This window comes from Xiphophorus maculatus, chromosome 18 (genome assembly GCF_002775205.1).
Source record: "Xiphophorus maculatus strain JP 163 A chromosome 18, X_maculatus-5.0-male, whole genome shotgun sequence".
Lineage (NCBI taxonomy): Eukaryota > Metazoa > Chordata > Actinopteri > Cyprinodontiformes > Poeciliidae > Xiphophorus > Xiphophorus maculatus.
The window spans coordinates 9,404,120-9,416,745 of NC_036460.1; the positions used below are offsets into that span (position 1 = coordinate 9,404,120).

A 12,626-nucleotide genomic window follows, 5' to 3' on the forward strand; every position below is an offset into this window, starting at 1 on the left:
AGTCAGTCATCATCAGTTGAGAAGCAACATTAGAGAGAGTAGTAAGTTTGATTTGAACAAAATATTAATTTTCATTGTATTTTTGTCAGCCTCTTGTTAAATAACTTGTTTTTTTTGTCAGAAGGAAAGCTCCAAGTCAGAATAAAGTTATTAATCTAATTTTGGCATTATAAAATATTTAGAGAAAAGAGCTTCCTGTAGCCTGCTTTGAGATTAGAGTAGCAGGAAGTACCTTTGTCTTGAAAACTGTTTGTTCAATCTGGACACAAAGTCGGTATGGAGTCTCAGCAAGCTGTGCTCAGCAGCAGACAGACAAACAAACTGTACCTTCATATAATCCACACAAATACAGGAGTGTTTTTATTCATTCATTTGTTTTTCATTTATGACCATAAAAGCATCAGTTTTCTAAAAAATTGCACTCCATCAAATGAGGTGCTTTTAATTAACTTACTCCGTGCTTTACAAAGACAAATCAAAGCTTTCCATACAATACTTTAGTCAAAGTATAGTGGACCTCAGTTATTTGAGACCCCTCTAAAAATGCTTGTAATCGGCAATATTAATAGAGCAAATGCCAAATATACCTTAATATGCCTAAATAATTTTATGCATGAATAAAATCAAGGTTATTATTACTATGCACACTGTGGAAGTCATCTTGGCATTACAGCAGAAGTAAACATCTTGGTGCTTAAGTATTTCAACTTTTCAAGCTGGATTTCCTTCAAATATTTCAGGTATGCAGGACGAAAAAAAAATCAGTGAAGAGGCAAATTTTCCGCAAATAATTTGTAGTTACATTCCAAAGAAATATCTATGAATACTAAATCAGCAATAGGTGGGGATTCTCTATACACTGTTTCATTGAATAGTGACTTGCTTTATTCAGGTTTTCAGGAAGACACATTGAGCATTTTATCTTTTGTACTTCAATAAGGCTCACCTGTCTGTTGGGCCTGTTACTCTACTACAACTACTAGAAAAATATTCGGTTTTAGTGATGTAATTTGTACATTAAACAGCAGTTACTCTGGTTGTCAGTGTCAACAATGCTATTGCTGTGAACGCAGATAAATTTTTGCAAATACTTGCAGCACAGCATTTCGAATTTATTCAGACTTATTCTCATGCAGAACTGCTAGTTTAGCCTTATAGTGTGTAATTGGAAAGAGAGGATGAAAGAAGAAAGCAGAGAAATGAATTAAGTGGATGCAGAGGTTTTTGAAATGTGTTTTTTTTCCAGACTGGAGAAGAAATATTTGCTTTTGTAGTGCTTGGTAATGGGATTGAGAAATTTGCAAGGCTTTTTAGCAGATGACAACTTGTGGCCCAGTTCCTGGCAGTGAGGCGAGGCAAAGCAGGGCCAGGAGGCATCCTCTCAGCATCAGACCTCTGCGTGATGTAGGCAGCATCAAAGCAGCACCACCAACACTTCCTCGGAGAGAGCTCGGGGTTGGAGAGGTGGGGATGGGGGGACCGCCAGGGGGATGACGCTCCATCTCCCTGCCTTTCTCTTCCTCCTCTCATCTTCCCCGCTCACCTCCTCCCCCTGCTCCTGCTGCCGCTCCAGCCAGCTGTCAGTGGGAGTATGCTGAGGCACTGCACTCTGTCACACACACTAACTGGAGAGCGAGGGAACCGACGGGCGGATAGAGAGATCTGAATGCGGTGACAGTGGAGTGATTAGACCATGTATAGAGCCGGGTAGGAGGCATCAGGAGAAACAAGGGCAGGGTGCGGGAGGAGATATGGGATGAAAGATGGGACAAATAGAAACATGGGAGGGTGATTGCTTGAGACAAAATGACCTAGGAGTTGAGGGACAGATAAGAGAAGGAGGAAGACGCTGCTAGATTGCCCAGAGGCACAAGATGGGAAAATGGGGTGTAGGGGGGTGTAGCGACAGGAAACAGAATGACAACAACAAGATCCAGGAGCTGTCTGGCTTGGTTAGTCTGCAATATCAAGTTTAAATTTATTCACTGTAGAGTAGGAAAAAGGAAAATACTTATTTTAGTTTAACTACCACTTCAGATTGACTCATAAAATGTTGCACATATACAATAAAGGAGTTCGCTTTTCTCTATGATTATATTCCAAATAGCTACACAATGGACCATTAGGTTCAGCAATGAAGAAGATGGAGTTTCTGTTCTCTCCATGTGTTCGGCAAATTATCAAATTAAGATGCATGAGTGTGCTTTTCTATCTGTCACACTTGCTGTGCACAGAGGGATCTCCAGCCTGACTGCTGGGTGGAGAAAGCTGAGAGTCCGTGGGACAGCATTTCTGAATGGGTCTGCCATAGATGTGGAAACAGCCTTTAAACTGTGTTTTCTTCTTGCATTTTCCATGGAATTTCGAAAGATTTTCCATTTTGATGGAAACTGCAGTGGTGAGAACACAACAGGGTGGGATGAACACATGCATTGCCTTGCAAAGGCATTCATACTGTTTGAACTGCTACTTATTAACACACCACTACCACTGAAAACACACTTTCAGACTTCAGTGTGTTTTATTTTATGTTGAAGCATAACACATGTTAGTGCATATTTGTGAAGTGGAAGAAAAATTAGACTTGGGTTCAAAAACATTTTAATGTACACATATTACATTATGTGTACATAATGTGACATTCGTTTCTATCTGCTGAGTCAACACTCTGTAAGACCACCTTTTGCTACAGGTTTCCTGTTTTACGTTTATTCGTATAGCACATTTCAACAACAACAGCACAGTTCATGCAAATGTATTCACTGTATAGTGAATGAATTTAAAATTGATATTGCAGACTAACCAAGTCAGACGGCTCCTGTACCTTGTTGTGTTTTTATGCTTTACATCATAAAAACACAAAGGCTTGCAAGAACATCTGCAAGTCTTCTATGGCAGAGGTCTTCAATCCTGGTCCTCAGGGCCCACTGTCCTGCATATTTTAGGAGATGCCCTGCTGCTTCACACTTGAATGGGTGATTAACTGGCTGCTGCAGCAATTAAAGGGATGTTAAGCAAGTATTGCAATCATTTGAATCAGTTGGGATGTAGTGGGAAATATTTAAAATATTGGACCCTGAGGACCATTGTTGAAGACTTGTGTTTTAAGGTGTGTATCTGGCACTTTTGCACATATATCCCCCATTTTTCTAAGCTAAATCATAGTCAGAATTCAGCATTGCTGCAGGTACTCAATTGTACTTGGTAATTTTGTGACATGACTTTGGCTGAGCCACTGTAAGATGAGTATGATTTAATCTGAACTATTCCATTGTAACTTTTGTAACTCGGGCTGTATGTTTGTGTGACAATATTCCTGGAAGATGAATCTGTATTTCTGTTTTAAGTCTTTTGTGCCCTCTAACAGATTTTTTTTAGGATTGCTTAATATTTGTCTTCCTCCATCTTACCATTATCTCTGACCTGCCCCCCCACTGATGCGGAACAAAAGCATCTTCACATTATGATTCAGCCACCAACATGTTTTACAGTGGAGATAGCATGCTTAATAGCAGTACTATTCACATGCCAAGCTTCCATTTTGCATTGGCCAAGAAGTTTAATTTTGGTCTCTTTTTCCACATGTAGAATTGTAGCAAGATGCAAACAAATATTCTTTAGGCTTACTTTTGACAATGACTTTCTTTGTGCCACAATCCCATGACGGTCAGATTCCTGAGTGCTTGTCTAAAAGCTATGCTGTTAGATTCTATTTCCTGAGTTGTGAATCTCTGAAGCTCCTCCAGAGTTACCAGGAGCCTCTTGACTGCTTCCCTGAAGAAAGTGCTCCTTGCCCAGCCTGACTGTTCAGGTAATTTAGCTATGTCTTGGTAGGTTTTCAGTTGTGCTGCACTCTCTCCCATTTTAAATGATATCTTGACCAACTCTCCATGATATCTAAGCTTCTTATATTTTACAACTCTGCTTTAAATGTCACTACAACTTTATACTGCATGTGTCCCGTGTTCCTTAGTCTTCATGTTGCTTGTTCTGTCTGTGAATTTTCCCTGTGTGTCTTCTGACACAGAAGCGGGCAACTGGCTACTCTCAATTTTTTTAGGGCGTCAGAGTAAGGAATTAACTCAAGTATCTGACACATTTTTTAAAAAAAACTATCAAGTATCATTTTGCCTCTACTTCATTTTATGCACAACGTTGTTTTGGTCTATTCCATAAAATCCCAAAGAAAATTTTGGGGTATAACATGGAGAAAATGTGAACATCTAAATGCTTTTGCACAGTGTTGAAGCAGCAACATTCTGTCTTCAGTCTTATTGAAGTCTAACTCAGTGTGTATTACAGTGTAACTCATACACATGTTTGGGTGCCTCAAAATCCTCCTAATGCTGACTAAGCCTGCCTAGCGACAGGGCTCCTATACGTTCCACCATGCTGAATGTCACCCTGTGGCAGTCAGGGCAACTCATTAGCACCCGTTGTGCTCTGCTGCAGTGCATCATCAATGAATGTGAAGTGAGCCCTGAGCAGCCTTGAGATTTAGCCTTAAAGAGTAGAAATCAATACAAAAGCATCAGATCTTCTTGAATTTATAATAAGACATTTCTCTCCCTGTGTATCTCTGGTTTTACGTTCTGTAGGGTTTTGTGGCTGCTGTCATTGTAAGGTTATGTGCAGCCTTAAATGATCCAGGCTTCTGCAAGCTTTTCACACCAAAATAAATGTCTTCTAAAGGCTTTTATTGGTTTTATTTCTTCGCAGAGCAACTAAACTGACAGCATACACATTGAATATTTATCACAAAACCTTGTGCCATGAATTTGAATCCCATATTCTCATCCCCTTGTCGTTGTTTCCATGAATGTTTAGCAACCCGCACAGCAGATGGTTGTCAGTCATGTAGGAAACACAAGAGGCAAGCAGACCAGATTTGATTTCATACACAGAAATAATAAGAGGAACCTTCTTTTGGACTCTGAACTGGCACTTGGGTGAAGTACAGTGATGTCATTAGTGTCACAGCTTACATCTCTCTACACAAATGGGATCCTAAGGTGTGTCAACAACAAAAAAGCAAACTACAGTTTTAAAACTACTGTTTTAAATTGGAAAATAGCCTTAAGGGGAAACGTGTAATATTTTTCCAGATCAAGCTTACTCATTGAAATAGGAGACCTACATTTGGTTTAGGAACTAGCGGGGGCTGTTCTTGCATTGATGTCGCACTGTGAGCCCCTCCTTCTGCTCTTGTATAATTTTATTTTAATGTATCTGTTTTAAAAGCAAATGTTAAGAAATTGTTTTCAGAATACATCTGACAATCCATTTGAAGCAAATTTATCTGAAGCATTTCTGTTAAATAGTTTATGTTTGTTTTGGTTGATATCTCTGGAGTATAAATATGACAGATTTTAGATGTAACAGTTTAAAATTCATTTATTTTAAGGGTTTTACATATCTGGCTACAAATATGGAGAGTCAATACGTGCACAGGCATACATCATCCAAAATGTTCACATCAATGGTTTTACAAATCGAGAATCTATTTAACAATGTCTATAGATTGGAATTTTGACACTTATCCTGATGCCAAAAATGTATCAAATTGACTGTTTATGTTTTTACAAGTATAGAACAAAGGTCTGATTATAATAACTATATTTTAAAGCATTTCTGTGTAAAATATATTTAGGTTTTGAACAGTTTAAGTATTTTAGATGAATAGTGTAGAGCAAAATTTCAGTGTCATTATCAGCAATACTGCACATACCCTTATGTGGCCAGAAAGAGACTTAAGAAATTATGAATTGTGGATCATTTTGTGTTTGTGAAATATACTGAGGTATTCTATCTGATCTAAAAAGCTAAATATCTGGAGAAGGACCACTGATTATAAACTGGACCAAATAAGATCAATATTCCAATATTCAGTTGGATAACGTGAATTTCCCTTATGGACCTTAGGAGTGTACATTTCTGAACACCCTCAGCAACTCAAAACTACACTTTAAGATCCAAAACTACTTTTTTTTCAATCACCTTTTGATTATATTAGCCTGAGGAATCCTTTCCAGCAATTGTATCTCACCTAAATCATTTGCAAGAAAAAAAAGAAATCCAGACCAAAATTAATTTAATCAGTGGGTAGTGTAAATTAAATCACTGCATTGTTATCAGTTGCGCTATTTTTTTCCCATTCCTCTCCTGAGATAACGGAGGCAATATTTTTTCTCTGTCTCCCAGAATAATTCTAAACCAGTAGAGATAATCCATAAGAGGAAAAATAAAAGTTCCTTTGAGATAGGCTCCTCAGGAAAATTGAAAAAGTTATTATTAATCCCACTGCCCAGCCCCAGCTTGCACATAAACCAACACACGCGTAGAGAAAAAACAAGAATGTTTTTTTTTTTATTCTGAATCTTGGTAAACAATATTGTTCTGTTTTCGGAAAACAGAACAAAACAATAAGCTATGTCCCACTGGGACTTTTCCATTTTATTGGGTGTTTCTGAAAGTAGTAACAATATATAAAATGTAAGAAGCATGGTAAATAGTTTCTACAGGATGGAACAAGCAGAGTGCAATTTATTTGTATTTAATTTAAATTGGTCAAGTGGAATTTGCTATTGGTCATGGATGAGTTGTTGCAAGATAGCTTGGATGTACCAGCAGTGGAAAGTATATCTATCCTGTTGCATGTCATAACAATTTTGATGCATTTTGCGCTTTGATTTTCTTTTTCCATTTTGTTTACCTCATGCAGCTGATCTACTTTTCAGGGGCAGTATAATTATACCACTGATTAATTAGAAAGCTTCTGGTACCAAGAAATTTAAGGAGGTCTCTTTTACATTTAGAAAACTTGAACGAGCCAACTAACTATGAATTCAATTATTTAATTTCAGAATCATGTGTTTTTAAGATGTTAAAAAAAAAGAAGTTAGTTTGCCTTCTAAGATTCTGGCTTTATGTCCCCACATCTCTCCCAAACCGTCTGTATTGCTGTGAAAAAACATTCTCGTGCAAGAATTGCTGTGAAAAAGAGTTTGCCTACTTACATTATTCTTCTGTTTTTCTCTTACACCTAGGTGTTTTCACACCTGAGAATCTGGTAAACTTGGTTTGTTTGGGGACCAGAATTGCAACATTTGCTACATTTTCTTCTGGTACAGTTAGCTTTCACACAGCACTATGTTAAATGAACCAAATCCTTTGAAAAACCTATCCCTACCCCCTTGCCTGTGGTAACACTGGATCAAGAACCACTGAAGGAAACATTAAAACCTCTAAAGAAGACATGAGCGCAACTTTTTTCTTCAGAAAATGTAAACAAAAATGGAGTAGCCTCAGATTTTAGCAGTTGTAGGAGTTCTCTTTTGTCGTTGGTAAAAGACTACGAGTCACCTTTGAGAAAATATTTCTTTGGTCTAACAAGACAAATGTTGAATTTCTTGGAAGTCATGTCTGTTGTAAAACTAACTTAGCATTTCAGAAAAGGAACATCATTCCTGCAGCTAAACATGGTGCCGGCAGTGTGATGGTCTGGAGTTACTTTGCTGCATCAGCATCTGGACGATTTGTTGAAAAATTTGCATAATGAATTCTGCTATCTAGCAGAAAACCCTGAAGGAAAATGCAGAGCCATCATTTTGTGACCTTAAACTCAAATGAACTTCAGTTACATGGCAGAAGCAGGATCCAAAGCATAGCTGCAAGTCCACTTCTGAATGGCTAAAAAATGACTAAATCAGGGATGTCCAAAGTCACTCCTCAAGCAAGAGGACCAGAGCAGTATCCTGGCATGTCTTTGTTCTCTCCCTGGTTCAACATGCCTGGATCAAATAATAGCTCATTAGTAGGCCTCTGCAGAACATTGACATGCTGAGGAGGTAGTACCTACCACCAGAGAACAAAAACATGCAGGATACTTTCTCTTGAGGATTGACTTTGGACACCTTTAGACTAAATGAAAACCAGATTAGCATAAAGGTAATGTAGTACATCTCAGTTAATGTGACATATGTTCAGGTTGGTTTGGATAGTTTTTTTTTCTCCCTCTCTAATAAATGAAGTAATCATTTAGGCTCAGGTTATTCTTGATGGATAATAAAATGCGTGCAGTGACCTAATACATTTAGTTATGAAAATAACTAAAAGGAAAGAAAACGGAAAAAATCATGGGACAAAAACCTTTTCACAGCAGATTAGATGACCAATTAAAAACATTTTGTACATAACAAATAATTGCAACAACATTCCCCATTTTGAAAGGAGAGTTAATTTAAAAGCGGCATCAAATCAGATATCTGTGACAAAAGCAGCGTAGCCTGTCAGGTGAGGCTGAAAATAAGTCATGTTACGCATATGAGGATCAGATGTTTAATTTGGCAATGTGTTTACTGTCTTGTTTGCTGGTTAAATTGGTTGAAACAACAAAACCCCAGCATACAATCTGCATGAATTAGTAGAATTTGGTTTGTGGGGCCAACTTGAAGAAGATCACCTCATTCCTTTCCTAAACGAAGTTTGATTGAATGAGCTTAAAATCAATCACAGATGCATGGTTATTATTTTCTGAGATGTTATTTGTGAACAAATTGAACTCAAACACAAACGGCTGAACTTGAAGCATCATGTTGTAACTATGGTAACAATCAATAAGAATTTGTAAAAAAAAAAAAAAAAGACAAAACTTGCAAAAATCCCCTTTGTTAAAATATTTTGTAGACAGTTTAAAACTATCCACAAAATAAACTAGCATTGTCATCCTTCAAAAGCAGACAAACATTTTAGATGTGGACTGTATCAAAACTCAAGCATTTATGGGAGGTTTCTAATGGTTTGGGAGATCTAAGCTTCTTTCGTTTATGCCTTGGGCCAGTTCTAATTTCAAGTCTGTTTACTTTAGTACTGATTCAGGTATCAGCTTTGCGTTTTTTAATGTTACCTAAAACGCATACTTTAGGTCTTATGACTGTGATATTGTAAAGTAGAGCTCATTAGTGCAACATTGCCTCCATATCCAGAGTTGGGATATTTAAGTGAGAAAGCCCAGGGCTGTTTTTGAAGTATTCACCGCATCTCCTCATGCCCCGCTTATCCGAGACAGCTGTTATAGGTTGGTGCATGGAAAGCGGTCCAATCTTTGGAGTGGGTTGGGATGCTCTACAAAACAGGAACGGGAGGGGAGGGGTAAAAAAGTGACTGAATCCACCTCTCTCCTCCCTGTGACGTCGCTCGGTGTGTACCCGGGGTACGCCGCTCTCTGGTCCCGTCTCAGCTCCGCTCAGTCCACCTCACCTGCCGCCTCTCAAAGCTGCGGGGGAGACGCGCGTCAGAGTCGGGCTGCTGCTCCGAAAACCCGGCTTTCTTTTCCCCCCCTCCTCCCCATCTCCCTACTACTACTCCACGCCACTCGTCTTGTCCCACATTGTCAGTGAACTGTTTCCACACTGCGTGAAGAGAGCAAGGACAGGAACCGGTCGCTAAATTAGAAAACAAAAGGTGGCAAGAAGATAAAAAGAAGAAAGGAGGGAGGCAGAGAAGAAGGAGGAGGAAAGAGGTCGCTGTGGTCCTTCTCCTTTCAGCAGTTGCTGAATCTCCCACCGAGAAGATGCCGAGGATAGTGTGCATGTTGGCAGTTCTGGCTGCGGGGCTGAGCGCCGCTCACACCAAAGGTACGGTAGGTGAAGGGCAGCCTGCTCCGGGCTCAGCAGCTGTTGGTATGGATGTGTGCAGGAAAAAAAAAAAAAAGAAATGTCCCTCTGACACTGATAACTCCCTGCTGATCGTCGCTGATTGCTCTCCGATTCTCGATAACATCTCTGCTCTATCCCTGATCACCAATGGCATTTCAAGGTGTTTGCTTTATCTCCTGCAGCTTGTCCGTGCTGCTTAACAAGGTGACCTGTTTTGGTCCAGATCTGCTATCTTTGATACATTTACAGCTCACATTTCTGTAAGTAAGAGCTGGATGTGGGAGAAACGTTGTTATTCAGCTCAGTAAGTGCACGCCTGCAGGGCTTCCCTGTTGTTTGAGACTGATAGGTGGAGTTATGTAGGAGGAAAGGAGAGGGTGTGAGGCAAGTTCTGATAAAACTGCAAATATGCTGAATTGAGTTTTTTTTTTTTTTTGAATATGCAAGCTTTTATATTTAAAATTTGGAACATCAATGGTGATGATGTAGATGTGATGAGCTAGATACCTCTTGGTCGTCGGGACAGTCCAGATCAGGAAATGTTAGGAAATCTTTTCCCTAAAAGTAGTGCTGATCAAAATGTCTGTGACAAGCACACAGAGTGAACTTAAAGATTCCCATTTTTTCCTTGTTGTGCAATAGTTGGTGCTTAAACTTTAATATGACATGAATTATTAACGGCCGACTAATCCGATTAGCTCACACAAATGTCAAAACATGAGAAGAGTAGCCCCCCCGCCCCTCCACAAAGCCACAGTCATACAGCAAGACAACATCCAGATGTCACAACTGTGCGCCTCACTGTTGGCAGTTTCTTGCTTCACTTGCTGAACTAATTTTAGTCCTCACCCACCCGCTGCTCAGTTCTCCAGCGAGAGTAGCGTGTGTCGTGGGTAAAGCTGCTACACGTGGCAACAGGTTTGTGCTAATCAACTCCCCTTGGACGCCGGATGAGCTCTTCTTCTGCTGTGAAATAACAAGTTGACATCTGTCAGTTTCGTCTGGCAGGCACAGGAGACTCTGCAGCTGCAATAAGCTGCTCATCCTCCCTGACACAACAGCCAGCCTCCCTGGGTTTATTGTCTGTGTGTGGAGGAAAAACAGATGGAAATAGAGTCACTGCAGGCTGTGTGACCTGGACAAGAGGTCAGAATTTTGCCCCACGTCCACTTGCAGACACCCAACAGGATGACTATAATGTGCTGTGCTCGGGAATAAATTGATGCATCGGCTGGCTGCTGCCTGTTAGGAAACCGATGGAGTTACCCAGGTAACTGTTTGCAAACTGTTTGGCTTGGAATAGTAGAATGAGGCATGGGCTAGTTACCGATGTCAAGGTATACCACAGCTTCATGACTACATTTTCCATCATACCTTTCTCACTGTTTTCAATTCCTTAAAAAAATTTAAAAGTCCTGAAATACTCAGATTTGTATTCCCTGCAGAGCGAAACAGTTGCTGCACACTGCCAGTCAGCTGGCTGAAAGAATAAAACCAAAATAAAGTAGAAACAGCCTTCCTGTCCAGCAAAGGGGAAATTCAAGTGTAACAGCAGCATTAGTTGTCTAGATCCACACAAAAAGTCTTTAAAGTGTTAAAAGCTATATATAAAAACCAGATTAGAAAAAACAAATAAGGAAAGAAGGTTACTACAGCTTTTCCTCAGATAAATGTAGCTGAATGCAGGTTCACAGAGCAAAACAAAAAGTAATCTATGTAGGGTGCTAATAAAAATAATTATTTTATTTTTATGGAATTGGATTTGAAATGAAGACCACACAATAATGAAAGTAGGGATTAAAACAGTAGAACTCTAAATAGTCCTGTCATATTCTCAGGCTCTCAGGCATTACTTAAGGAGGTGTATAGCAGCTTATTGTTATATAAGCAGCAGTAAGGATAATTGTTGCTTCTTTGTTTTGAAAAAAATACAAGGTTTTATGGATTGATTTTGTTTTTCTTAACTGTAATGTAAGATTTCTTGATTTGGGCAGGAAATTAAAAGTATTCCCAGCAAGTCTTAAAAACAGCAATGAGCAGCAGAGAAGAGCATTAGCATGCTCTGCCACTTCCTCGATACCAGAACAGATTGCCTGACTAAGAGATCAGCTAATATCAGCTCAAAGTACTTGTTATTCTATAAAGAGCAGAACAACTAAAATGTAATATTCTGTACAATAAACATGTTAAGATTATTTTATATTTGCTAATTTTTTCTATGTATTAAAATATTGCATATACATATTTTCAGAGTAGGAGAATTCTTTTTTTTTTGTAATTAGAAGTTTCATGTTTTTGTTTAAAGTTTTTACTAAATTTACCAATACCATGAAAGTGTGGTATGGTTACTGGATGATCTCATACCATGAGAACCTCACTAGCTGCTGTCTAACCACAACGGTTCATATTGTGGAAGGATTTATTATGTTTTCCATCCAGTGCTTGACTGTGAAGTAAACAAATTACTCCTGAGCCAATGAAGGTGGAAAAACCAGGCGCGCCACAGTTCTAATTGATTCCCCAGGGCCACTGTACAGAGCAGTTTAAAAAAAAGCAAAACAAAACAACAAAAACATGAGCCCGATGTCTCCAGACTGTCTATCTGTGGCTACATTGGTTCTTGCAATCTTCCTCCAGTCCTGTTGCAGCTGACAGAAACAAGTCATTTCCCATTTCCTCCCACTGGAACTGTTTCTGAATTCCAATTTTTTTTATTTTTTTTTAAACACGGACTGAAATAGAACATTCATGTCATGTGCAGGAGAGAAATCTGACTGTGTGGTGCCAATAAGCGAAGCTGTTCTCCAGATAACTTTGAAGCGCCGCCACTCCTGTTTAGCCACCGTCTCATTCCAGGAAAGCACGGAGCGGATGTGCACGTTTCTTTAATAACCGTCGCCGTGGAGTCCCTCCATAACCTTTTTATTGCTCACAGGCAGAGCATTCATGTGTGTGTCTAGATATGCGTGT

General features: G+C 39.2%; 1 protein-coding gene across 1 annotated transcript in view; it reads left to right on the top strand.

Moving 5' to 3' along the window:
- Positions 1 to 8,954: 8,954 nt before the first annotated feature.
- Positions 8,955 to 12,626, top strand: part of clstn2 (calsyntenin 2) — a 283,647-nt gene continuing 279,975 nt past the window's right edge. The window contains exon 1 of the mRNA XM_023351906.1: positions 8,955 to 9,635. Within this exon, the coding sequence (XP_023207674.1) occupies positions 9,572 to 9,635 (64 nt within the window). The 5' untranslated portion in view covers positions 8,955 to 9,571. The remainder of the gene's footprint in view (positions 9,636 to 12,626) is intronic.